Source organism: Rattus norvegicus, chromosome 16 (genome assembly GCF_036323735.1).
Source record: "Rattus norvegicus strain BN/NHsdMcwi chromosome 16, GRCr8, whole genome shotgun sequence".
NCBI classification, from domain to species: Eukaryota; Metazoa; Chordata; class Mammalia; order Rodentia; family Muridae; genus Rattus; species Rattus norvegicus.
The window spans coordinates 76,303,444-76,316,525 of NC_086034.1; the positions used below are offsets into that span (position 1 = coordinate 76,303,444).

Below are 13,082 nucleotides of genomic sequence, written 5' to 3' on the forward strand. Positions count from 1 at the left end.
ATTACATACATGTATAAAGCTGTCAAAGAATACATTAAGCCTCAGGGCCAGCAGTCACTGGAACTCTGCCCTCAGAAGGGACTGGGAGGCTTCCCTTCCAGCTTGGGTACCAGGGTGAGCTGTTCCTCCCCTGCGTGCTCTTGCATTGGGATGAAGCCTTACCAAAGGTTGTACTATGCTGTGTTAGAAAAGCTTTTGTTCTCATAACATTAGCCTGAGTCTGGTATTTTGTTATGATAAAATGAAGGAATTACACACGGATTTTGATGTTAATCGGCTTCACCGCTAACAATTATAGATCTCAAAGAAGCATAATCACCTAAATAAGAAAGGTAGACTTGTCTTAGATGTATCACTAGTTCTCAGATAGATAATATGAATGTATTTCAAGTTAAAAGTAATTTCACAGTTATCTGCATCACATCAGGTACAGTAATCAACACAGGAGAATTTTGATAAAATTTTTACTTAGCTATAATATACATTTTCAACAGTTTAAATAAAAATTTTTCCTCATGATGTTAAGTGAATGTTATTTTCTTTGAGAATATCTCTTTTTTCATTAAAATAATTTCTGAACCACTCTATATGCTCGACCTTCTGTCTAACGCTCAGATATGGGTTTTTCGAGAGGCCACAGGTCACCAGCTCCATGAACAGGCGAATTGGTCCTTGCTTGGGGAAATCCTCCAGGTGCTTCTCCAAAAATATATGCTCATGGAACTCTGAGCCATCATCGTCAAGACCTGGGAAATAAAATAAAAAAGTAACACAGGGGTTGGGGATTTAGCTCAGCGGTAGAGCACTTGCCTAGCAAGCGCAAGGCCCTGGGTTCGGTCCCCAGCTCCGAAAAAAAGAAAAAAAAAAAAAAAAGTAACACAGTTGTGAACATAAAGCCTACATCGTAAAGTTAATAAGGCATCACACAGAAGAATAAAATTCGGAATGAGACCTAGTTTAGCCAGCAGTTTAACAACAACAACCAAAAAGAATGTGAGTGTGGATATAAAAAGCTGGGGAGACGGCTTGCTGCGCACGTCTGATGACCTCAGTGATCCTTGGGATGAAGACCCAGCAGAGCAAAGCTCTATAATTCCAGTGCAGCCCCCACAGAGATGGGAGGCAAGACAGGACTGCTGGAATCCTCGGGGAGTACACTGACACCCAGCAGTAGACCAGCAGAAACTGTCTGAAAACACGGTGAAAGGTGAGGACGGACATCCAAGGTTGCCCTCAACCTTCTGTCTGTGAGCCCTGCAGCCGTGGACAGCTACAGACTCTGACTCTCCCATCTCCCATGGAGGGACCAGGCCCAGTTATGAGGTCCTGGGGGTCCAGCCTGACTGAACTACATCCCAGAGCCTGACGGTACATTTTCACACATAATTTTACTCTTTTACTGTTATTTTCAAATATCTAGAGTTGAATCAAACTCTTGTCATCTTTAGAACAATTTGAGATAACTTGATACATTTCTTCTCAGACACCAATAGTGTTCTGAGATCCACATATGCACCTATCCCCCTCTAAAACAGAACACCTTCCCACATAATCGCTGGTGGGGACTGCTCTGAGCTTCTGCAGTAACTCTTACCTGCTTCATTGTTAACTGGGAACTCCCACAGTTTCCCCTCCTTTGTCCACTGTATCATCTCCTCAAACCCATTCCCAAACGGCTGTTCGCTTACTGTGGCTAATTGCTTAGCAAATTCTATCTCCCAGAGAGAAGGTGCTGCTTCTACAGGATTAAAGAAAAAAAAAATAAGTGACAGAAAATGTAAATAATATCTTTAAAATGTAATTACTGGCACCAGTCACCAAGTCTGACTACACAAGTGTGATTCCAAGCATCCTACACAGATAAGGAGCAAACTCCTAAAAGTTCTCCCCTGACCTCTACCCTCAAAACCATGCTCCCACATATAAATATAAACACAAAGTGGATAAAAATGTAATGAAATCAATTTTAAAATGTTATGATCAACTCTATATTGATACATATTATCAGATTTATGTATTATATTATATTATATTTATTTATATATTCTGATTTTGTTTATAATGAAAGGATACCAAGAGCTAAAATTTCAACAAAAATAAAAGGCAATGATAATGATAATAATGATCATAATAATAATGGCAAACCTTAGTTTTTAATAACACCATGCCAGGTTATTACCACCTCTAATGGAAAAGAGAGAATTTGCATTTAAGAATGGTTTTATGAACTGGATGTTTTTGATTTGCTTTTGAGACAGAGCCTCTCTCTGTAGACTGTAGGTCCTCCTGCCTTAGTCTCCTGAGGGAATTACTGGTGTGCCAGGCTGAGTGGATGAATATATGTGGTTTTGGTGTAAATTAGTCACCAGTGATGGCAATGAGGTACTGTCTATGGCCCTAGCACCTCAGAGCTGGGCTGAGAAGAACCAAGAGTCTCTGCAGTTACAAAGAGAGGATGAGGCCAAATTGGATTACATGAAATTCTGTAAGCACCATTACCCTAAAAAAAGTATAAAAGAAAAAAATCAGTAATAATAATGACAAAGAGGGTAACCACAGCACGGGAGAGACAGGAGCCAGGGGATCTGCCAACATCTCGGCCAGAAGAGGGTCAATCAGCGGGAGGAAGGAAGTCTGGTTTTACAGGACACAGTCGCTGGGGTTGGTTCAGACAGTCTGACCTCAGGCAGTTCATTTCAGGCATATTTAAGGACAGCACAAACTGGAAAAAAGTTTTCTGGTGATAACTCAATCCTGTGCATACAACAAAGCTTAAGACAAGACTACATCAGGACTCTCTGCAAAGCACGTGTGACATTTCTGTAAGGACTGGCTCTGTAAACTGGTGACATCAGATGTCCTCCATGAAGACAGGCTCTATAGACTGACTGGGAAAACAAGCCCATGACAGGGTCTGGGAGAGGAGCTGGTAAGCTCGAGCCTCACAGAGAGCACACACCTCACCAGGCCATTAATCACCAGCCCTGGCTTCCCTGGCGTTTATCTGTGAGCACAAGGAGGCCGGAGGATCAGAGTTCAAGGTCACTCTTGATGACCGAGAGCCTGAGCTATAGGAGACCATATGGAGAGAAGGAAAAGAAACATACTGGGTGCTGAGCATTTATTAATACATTTAACCTTCACCAGCAACCCCTTGGGTAAGGTGAGACAGTGGTGGCTGTGTCCCACCATCTTACACGCTGTAGTCGCATCCTTCAGGGATGAGTCACATCCTACCCTCACCAGTCATTCTAATGGTAACATAAAGTGGTACAGGCACTTTGGCAAAACAATCTGAATTAATTAAAAAGTTAAAAAACAAGACCACCTTCTACCAGGATCTCTCCCGCTATGCACCCCACAGGGAGTGGAGACAGAGACCGGGTAACCGCCCTCCCCTTCATCTGGTCACCCTGACTGACGTGTGCCAGGAACTGCCTCCCCTTCCTGGCCCCTCCAGCCTACGGACTGTGCGGCTTGCCAGGGACTACCATGTGCTCCTGGCCTCCCCACTCTTTGGGTCTTACCAGACCAGACTGGTTCTACCTTAGTTAAGGTTTCTATTGCTGTGATAAAACACCATGACCAAAAGTAACCTGGGGAGGAAAGGGTTTGTTTCACCTTGCAGAAGGTGAGCTAACATCCAGGGAGTCAGGCAGGAACTAGAGGCAGGAACTGCTGCGGAGGCCATGTGGAAGCAGCACTGCTCACTGGCTTGCTCCTCACGGCTTGCCCAGCCTAGGACGTCCTGTTCAGGAAAGGCACAGTGGGCCAGCCCTCCCACATCAATCATTGATCAAAACACAAAACAAAACAAAAAACAAAACCAAACAAAGCAAACTCCCACCCCATAACTTGCTCACAGGTCAATCTGATAAAGACATTTTCTTATTTGGCATCTGCCTTTCCAAATTACTCTAAATTGTTGGCAATTTGACAGAAAAACTAGCCAGGATAGTAGCAACCAAACACAAGAAAATCCAATTTCATAATAGAAAGATTAATAACTAGATCTAAAATCAGCAACCCTCCAGAGACCCCCAAAATCACCTTCCCTCCATTCCGACAGCCCTAAGCCAAGAAACACACATCGCCATTACCAGTAGATACCACTGGGGTAAAGGACTGAAAAGCATTCCAAGCAAATGAACTAAGAAAAAAGCAGGCATAACTATTCTAATACTTGACGAAATAAAACTTGAAACCAAAAAAATCTACCAGGAGGATATTATAATCTTAAACATATACTAACCGAACACAAGAACACCCAATTTCCTAACAGAAAGACTGTTAGCTAGAGCTTAAAACACAGATAGATTCCACGCAGGGATGGTGTGTGATTTCAATACTTTACTCTCACCAATGGAGTGATCATCCAGAAAAAACAAAAGTCAAAATCTCAAGTCAAATGGGCCTACAAGAGACCCACTGAACACTGCACCCACACAGTAAAGAACTCAGTCTTTTCAGCAGCCATTTCTCCAAAGCACATCATGTGTTTTTCCTAATATGAATTAGGACACAAAACAAATCCAAGACATATAGAAAGATTGGAAAGGAAAATCAGAAAGGAAATTCACAAATTCCTAGAGCTGGGCGATAAAGAAAACGCAAAGGCACAGGACGTACTGAAGCCAGTGCAGACACAGAACTAAACACCTACATAAGAAGTTCTGAGGTCTCAAATCAATGACTTAATGATGGCCCGAAGGCAGTGGGAAAGCAATAACAACACCCCACAAATAGGTGGGAAGAAATAATCAAGATCAGAGCTGATGTTCACATTTCAGAAATGAACAAAAACAATATAAAGAATCAATGAAACCAAGGTAGCTTTAAAAGACTGACAAGCAGCCAATGAACCAGGAGGGAGAGAGCATTCTCTTTCATGAGTTCATGGTGTCTCTCCTGCTCTGGGTAGCACACTGCTCAAAAGCAGAAACAGGTCAGTGACCTTCATGCAACAGCAGTGGGCTACACTGCAAACGGCGGCTGAAGAATTCTTTCTAACCAAGAGCCACAGTCAACCCACAGCTCTGGCTTGTTTATCTGACAGCATTGATCCCTCAGGGTCCCACAGAATGCGACATTTTCAGGGGGAAGCAGGACCCAAATCAGCAGTTTTATTCATGAGCAAGATCTAGAACCATGACAGGAAGAAAGATAAAAACGCAGATGTCCAGTGTTATACCACCAGGACACCAGGACTGTTTCTCAAAGACAGAACTCCCACACTCGGAGCAGTGCTGTTCTCTTCTTAACAAACCTGGTTCAGGTGCTTCGTCGTCAAACGCCTTAACATCAAAAATCGAAAGTCTTTTCCCCTTGAACAAACATTTCCTAAGACAAAAACATTTAAAAAAAACAAACACATCTTAGTACAATATATCTGTAAAATGATAACAAAAACTACTTAAGGCAAAAATGTGTCTGAGACAATCAATCAAAGATAATCATGCTGACCGCATCAGACATTTTAAGCTACACTGCTGTGACTTCAGGACTCGTAAGTAGAAAAGAACACATGCCCTTGAATTTTTGCTTCATAATACAACAAGTTTAATCTTCAAAGTACTCAACTGAAAGTTCTAGAAAATTCAGTGTTGTAGGTTATAATATTATGCAAAAACAGAAGCTGGTAAACATTTGTTCTTGAGGACAGAAAATAGTGCAACATTTAATTATGAATTATATCGCTGGAAGACGGATAAAACGTTGTACTGTATGAAGCAATCAATCTGCAGTTTGCTGTTCAGTCCCATTAGGGAGAACCTGGCTCCCTCTGTTACTGTCCTCTGTCACCCCTAACACACTGTATTGAGAAGCCTCTCTGTCCCTCTTACTTTTTAACGTTTCTCTTGTGCTGCTGTTTTCACCTCTGTATTTTCTAAGCCAGAGCACCTGTGGTGGCTTGAATGGGAATGATCCCCACTGGCTGCTGTATTCTACACTTGATGTCCAGCTGGTGGCGCTGTCTGGGACAGTGATGTAGCCTTCCTACTGGGGCTAGACCTGAGAATTGGTGACTTGGTTCCACTTTCAGTTCCTTCTCTCTGTTTAGGGCTTTGTCATTCAAGTTGTGACCCCTTAGCTTCCTGCTCTAGCTGCCATGTCTCTGCTCTGTCATGGTGGAGCTACAGCCCAAACGAACTCTTTGGATATTGTCTTGGTCGTAGGATTTTATCACAACAGAAAAATAACCAATACAACCTCAGTGTGGATTCCAGACTGGTTTCAAACTGAGTTCCTTCTGCTTCAGACTCCAACATGTACCACCATGCCTGGCTACTTTTATTTTTTTACTTTTATTTATGTTTTTATTTTGTATGTGTGTATGCAAGTCTCTCCAAGCCTCAGTCTCCCTCTCTCCCTCCCCTGCATGTGTGTGCGTGTGTGCAAGTATATGCATGTGTGCATGTGTGTGCGTGCCTGCCATTGCCACGGTCCACATGTGGGGTCAGGGCAACTGTGAGAGTCAGTTCTTTCCATCTATCGTGTGGGCTCTAGTAAGTTGCCGCTTCATTCAATATGTTAAGAACACTAAATCATTTTAGTAATCAAACAACTATTTAAAATGACTGTTAACTACTTGTACTTCCTGTATAAATCCCAACCAGTTTTCAGTCTCCCTTAAAAACCAGTAATATAGGAAATGACACAGTAAGTCCAGCTCGGCCTGGGTAAACCTTTACAACCAACACTGCATGTGTCATGGGCTCAGAGGTCCTTATACTCACAGAGAAGCACCGAGAGACCCAGGAATGTTAATCGCACAGGGGTGTCTCCTCAGTGCAGGAGATACAAACGCCTGTGTTCCGTAAGGAAAGCCAAGGTGGATCTTAATGACCTGGTGACCTATTTGCTACTTGTAGAGGCAGATCTCACCCAAATTCACTGGAATGATTATCCCAGACTTTTCCCTCCCTAGACCATTACCCAACCTTAGGGCAGAAGTCACAAGCTTTATGGCCTGCTAACCTCTGCTACTAGACTCTAGGCCTTGTAGCTGTAGAAGCCACCCTTGTGCTCACATGTACTTTGTAACCGAGTTTCTATGCAGTCACAACTGAAGCTTTACTGTGCACCTGGAATTAGACTGATTGTTGCCTGGAAACCTCTTCCCAGCCTGTCCTGTTTCCCATATGCAACAATGAGCTGCCTGGCAGCGGCCTCCCCAAATCTGATCCAGGCTTGGTCTGCAGCAGGTTTCCATTTTACCCTTTGCAGATCACTGCCTGCAGTGGCGCCTCAGGGACCCCACATGCACTAATATGCATACCCATAGCTTATTAAGTGATGAGTCTCAGGTGGAATTTCAGAGAAGACACCTGTGCTGGCTAGTTTATGTCAACGTGATCCAAGCTAGAGTCATTTTGGAAGAGGAACCTTGAGAAAATGCCCTAATCTGACTGGCCAGTGGGCAAACCTTGGTGTATTTTCTTAATCGATGATTGATGTGGGAGGGCCCAGCTCACAGTGGCTGTGCCACCCTGAGCACGTGGTCCTGGGTTAAACAACAGAGCAGACTGAACGAGTCAGGGTAACCAAGCCAGTGAGCAGCAGCCCTCATGGTCTCTGCTGCAGTTCTTGCCTCTAGGCTCCTGTTAGAGTTCTTGCCCTGACTTCTCCCAGTAATCCCGTAACCTGAAGTGTAGGAGGAAATAAATCCTTACCTCCTCAAGTTGCTTTTGGTCATGGCATTTTATCACAGCAACAGAAACCCTAACTAGGTATCCACAGGGGATCGTGGATCTATCAGTAATAACATCCAGAATAAATTAAGATTACAATTAGGATAAAAATAAAACTATACAAACAAACAACAGCAGACTGCAGAGCCTAAATACCTCCTTCTGAAATCAGCTGGCTTCTCCTGGCTAAGCGAACTGTCCACTTCTTCGTCAAACTGAATCTGGTGCTGTGGTCTTGAACTAACTCTCATCGAAGGGGATTTGGCAATTTTCATATTCGATATTATTTGAGTGAAGCTGAAATAACAAGGTGAGGAGATTAGGGATCTTAGGGCACTAGAGCTGCAAACCTTTCCTAACAGGAGACATTGCCACTTAATTCTTACTTCATGCTATGCTCCAATGAGAGCATAAAGATTTATGAGCAAACGAGGTCACATGCTTACACTCATGTGACATAGGCGTTAAGATGCATGTCTCCAACACTTAAAATATACTCTTAAGAAATCTTTACTTGAAAGATGAAAATGCCAGTTACAAAATTAATATCCACAGAAACTGACAGGAAAACACAACCAAGCATACGTGTACCTATGACCTACGTTGCCAGTTACATTAAAATTGAAAATGGGTCTCTATTTGCTGTCGCATAGCATGAATCATGTGACAGTCTAGGTAAGAGTGTACTCTTTGATCTGCCTCTCCGTGCTCCCCAGGACAGGAGATTCAGATTCCTCCTGAGTGAAGCACCGCCAGTCTCCATGACCTCAGGGCAGCAAGCAGCGGAGCATGGCATAAATTAACAAAGAGATAAAAACGTCCCGTGCGTGGGACTGGAAAGTGGCCCAGCAGTTAGGAATTCTTGCTGCTTTCAAAGGAGACCTGGGCTTTCCATTCCCAGCACCCACACGGCAACACAAACGACCTACAACCTCTTCTTCCAATGCCCTCTTCTGACTTCATTTTATCGTTATGTGAGGTGTACATGTTCATAGGCACACGCACAACACCGAGTGTATGTGGAGGTCAGCAACAGCTCACAGAGTGAGCTCTCTCCTTCAGTCCCGAGGGCTGTAGGTATAAGGTCATCAGGCTTGGCAGTAAGCACCTTTCCTTCTGGGCCATCTCGCTGGCCCACGGGGTGGATTTTATATGTAAACCAGATGTGCACCACTCACCCTCCAGAAGAAAGCTGCCCCCAAGCAACACCTCCGGCCTACTGACCTAACCCTGCGCTTCTGTCTGTCTGTCTGAGCCCTTGACTCTTCCTCGTGTTGCTGCAGCTGCTTGAGCAGCTCTGACTTGGTCGTCTGCTTGTCGAAAGGCAGAGAATCCGCAACAGCAGATGCCGCTGCCACCAACTCAGGACTCAGGAACTCATTTCTACAAAAGAAAATGAAAGGAAGAAACAGCAGAACTGATTAGCACGTTACTAGTGTAGTGAAAAGAGAACAAATGTGGGGAGGAAAACCCATTAAAATTTATTCAATTTCCATCAAAAGCAGGAGTTTTCAAACAGTCAACACTGTTCTTGGTGGTTTTGCTGTTTGTTTTGAACAGGGTTTCAGGAGGCTGGCCTACAACCTACAACCTCCTGCCTCAGCCACAGGCCTACTAGGATTACAAATATCCATTATGTACACTTTACATATAAAAGCATCCATTACGTACACTTCACATATAAAAGCATCTTGCTTTAGACACCAGGAATACAGAAATGGTGAAACAGTAAAGTCTAAATTCACACAAACTTGCTGATACATACACAGGGCAGCCCGGCATGGTGTTTCACACTAGAGTCTCTGTACTCAGAGGCTAAGGCGAAAGGACCACGAGTTCAGGGCTACACCAGGTCACGCAGGGAGATCCTGTCTCAGCACAAAGAACTGAGAGTTAGGGAGACGCTTCAGTCAGTGAAGGAAGAGCTTGCTGCACCTCTGAGAACCTGAGTCCCATCCCCGGACACAAGAAAAGCCTGGGTGACCAGCGCTTAGCACTGGGAACGCACTTGCCATGGCCTGACTTGGATCATCAGGGAAAGGTCCTGTTTTTAAAGACTTATTTATTTCATGTATGTGACTACACTGTCACTGTCTTCAGACACACCAGAAGAGGGCATCAGCCCCATTACAGATGGTTGTGAGCCACCATGTGGTTGCTGGGAATTGAACTCAGGACCTCTGGAAGAGCAGTCAGTGCTCTCAACCACTGAGCTGTCTCTCCAGCCCGATGTCCTTTTTTTTTTTTTTTTTTTAAAGCAGTTTCTGTGATTTAAAAAGATAAGCAAACACATATACACCAACGTGAATGACGGTATCAGTCAACCTAACTCTAACGCTGGGTCATTAAAAACAATCTTCCCTCCACTGCATTCTCTTGCGACACCTGTTCCTGGTCCCCAGCTGCCGGTCTTATAAAGGCCAAAGCAGCCTAACAGCTCATGTATAGTTCTGCTTCTAGCAGCAGCTACGGCTCAGCCGAGAGCCAACATCAACCTGAGTGAGTGAGGACAACGAGTGACCTTCAGGTGACTTCATGCAGCTGAAACTCGTCTTCTCTGCTGGCCCAAACTCTCTGAGTATGAAGATGGTTATTTTATGAGAGTGTGTTTTAGGGAAATCTGTAATGCAGCCATCATAGCAAAATTAGTGAGCTCTGAAACACAGGGAGGGAGAACAGGAGGGAGGGAGAACAGGAAGGGGGGCAGCGAGGGAGGGAAGGAAGTTCGGTCTTGTGTGGAGCAATTACTACAGTGCCAATACTCTGACTGACCCCAGTGTGCTGACACTGGATTCTAAGACAGATGTGAGAGGAGGGAGGGACAGACCTGGCCAGGTGTAGGCCTGTATCTCAGTGGAGATTACTCCGGAAGCTGGGACACTGCTTGCTGTGTTTGGGCTACAAAGTGATTGCAAGGCTACCATGGGTAACTGTGAGAGTGAGATACTCCCTCAAAATAAAAACTAAAGTGCCAGGGGTAAATAAAAGAACTTTTCTTCAGACTCAGAACAAGCGCGCCCCATTCTCCAGTCTTGTCTACAGCCTCCTCCTGGACCAGCTGCGGAGGGTTCCCAGATGTGTCTGCAATACAGCAATGGATAGTGCACGGTCCACCTAACTGCAGGCCCTTTAGAGCACAGAAGGGGTAAGGACGCTGCACATGCCCATTACTCAGGAGGCAGAGACAGGAGCCACACACACCTTCTGTTACAAAGAAAGTCTGAGGCCAGTGTGGGGTACATGAGACATTTTCTCAAAAAATCCCCCCAAATTACTAAAATCAAAACAATTACAATTTATTACTTTTTAATGTAGAGAAGTAGAGGCCAGGGAGACGCTCTGGAGATAAAAGTTCTTGCCGCCCTGGCCTGGTGACCTGAACTGGTTTCCTGAACCCGTGAAAAAGCCGGATGTGGCTATGTACATCAGCAGTCCCAGGGTTCCTAGGGCCAGTGAGAGCAGACAGGAGACTGGCCAACAGCCTGAAGGGCAGTAACTAGCACTGAGGCAGAAATAAGGAAGACCTGACCTCAGAAACACAGCGGAAGCAAGAACCAACCCCAAAGCCAATTGCCCTTTGACCCCCACGTTTGTGGGAAGGCAGAGCACACCTGCGCGCTCTACAGACGGTGAAATAAAGTTTAAAAATGAAGTGGAAAAGCAGAGCAGAGCCCTGAAAGGCCTTATGAAGCAACCTACACTTCATGCTTGTCTTCTTCATAGCTGATTGGAAAACAATTGTAAAAATACCTTATTGTAGGGGTGTGGGACGGTGAAAGGCAGCCTGGTTCTTGGTTGGGCAGAGGCTTGAAACCCTAGTGACCCTGAAAGGGATGGAAGGCATTTCACCTGACTCCCAGGAAACCAGGCCGGTCACTTGTCACAGCCCTCCATAGATTTGTGGCCATCAGTCATGTAAGGGCAATGTCCCAAGCCCCTCCACAGGTAGAGGATGTCACCACAGGTCACGTAGGCTCAAGACAGATCTCCATTATAATGGGGTGCCTAAAGCCCTGGAGGCTTAGTCAATGAACTTTCCTTCCCGGACACTCTCCCAGCAAAAGGTATTTAATCTCAGGCCCACCCTGAGAAGTGGAATACGGTTTTACTCATTCACTTTCTGCCATGACAATAAACACTTTAAAACCATGGACTACCTCTTTTTCATCAGGATCCGCTGTGGAGAGCCACCCAGAAGCCCTTCTCCTACACAGTCAGCCATCTAATCTCCTGTAGAAGGCCTCTCTGCACTCCCAGTCACAGTCACCACCAAGCCTACACTCATCAAGCCAAGGACTCTCCTTGGGACAGCCAGAGTCTCCCCCTTCCCCTGGGCAGATGCAGCCTGTGGCCCTACTCCGTTCTCAGCTCTCCTGTGCTCCCAGCAGCATCTGCATGCCCAAGAGCCCGAGGATCTGACTGCCCCAGCCTTGTCATCCCAGGGCTGCTCTACGGCCCGCCACCTGCCTGGCGACGGCGTGGGGTAATCGTGGTCAATTTCCAGTGTCCTGTCTTCCTGAGTGGCAGAGCTCTGTGGGGGAGCGGACACAGGAGGCATTGACCCCACATAGGAATATCCTGGTGAACCCAAAAACAATATGGCTGTTGCCCCTGCTCCTGGTTGCTCATCAGAACTGGATGGTAAGACCTTACTGCTACACGGCTGGGTCCCAGGACATGGAGAAACCAAGTAGTACTGACTAGGCAGCCTCCTCCCTGATGACGAGCGGTCACAGTAGTAGGAGGTGCTACATAGGTTACCGAGGGGTTAATCAGCAGTCCCTTCAGTCTGTGAACCTGTAGGTGGTAATAATATCCATCATAGGTGCAGTCGTGATGTAACCAACTGCTTTCTGATGGGAGTTAAGGCCTCATCCTGGTGCTGTAAATCTAGCCATGCACCCACAGTTGAACAGCTCATAGGTTCTACGGTTGAACTTAGTACTATTAGTTTGCTAAATGGACAGAACATCAAACTGCCTTCTAAATCTGCATCTTTCTACCCGTAGATTAATGCAGCTCTCAACCGTCATTAGAGAGGTTTTTCTTTATGAAGTGGAAGGAGGTTAGCACACAACTGGTCAAAGTGCAGAGAAAGCATCTGTGGAGTGGGCAGCCACAAAGTGGACATCTCACATCTCTGTCACCACCCTCTGCTAAGAAAGCTCAGGGGCCACGGGGTGGGGCATGGGGGGAAGCTTGTGAAGAGCAGAGGGTGGATAGGACCGGAGTCAAAACAGCATCTGTGGGACGAGACAGGGCCACTGTCCCCATCAACTCACAACAGTTGTGGGCACCTGCACACAATCAGGGTGGCCAGCATCACAGCACAGAGGGCTCATGAGCCTCTCAGTGAGAAGCTACCCACAGCTGCTGGCGGCTGGAGGAGGG

At 45.5% G+C, this 13,082-nt stretch overlaps 1 protein-coding gene across 4 annotated transcripts in view; it reads right to left on the reverse strand.

The window, feature by feature from the left end:
- Positions 1-363: 363 nt before the first annotated feature.
- The window catches only part of Mrps31 (mitochondrial ribosomal protein S31), a 29,164-nt gene continuing 16,445 nt past the window's right edge, over positions 364-13,082 (reverse strand). For 3 of the 4 annotated variants that reach the window (XM_063275251.1, XM_063275252.1, XM_063275253.1), the window contains 5 exons: positions 8,916-9,074; positions 7,848-7,988; positions 5,267-5,340; positions 1,595-1,738; positions 451-746 (listed from right to left, as the gene is read on the reverse strand). In XM_063275251.1, the coding sequence (XP_063131321.1) occupies positions 514-746; positions 1,595-1,738; positions 5,267-5,340; positions 7,848-7,988; positions 8,916-9,074 (751 nt within the window). In that variant the 3' untranslated portion in view covers positions 451-513. Of the gene's footprint in view, positions 747-1,594; positions 1,739-5,266; positions 5,341-7,847; positions 7,989-8,915; positions 9,075-13,082 lie in introns of all 4 variants that reach the window. The other variant, NM_001106091.1, reaches the window with a different exon arrangement.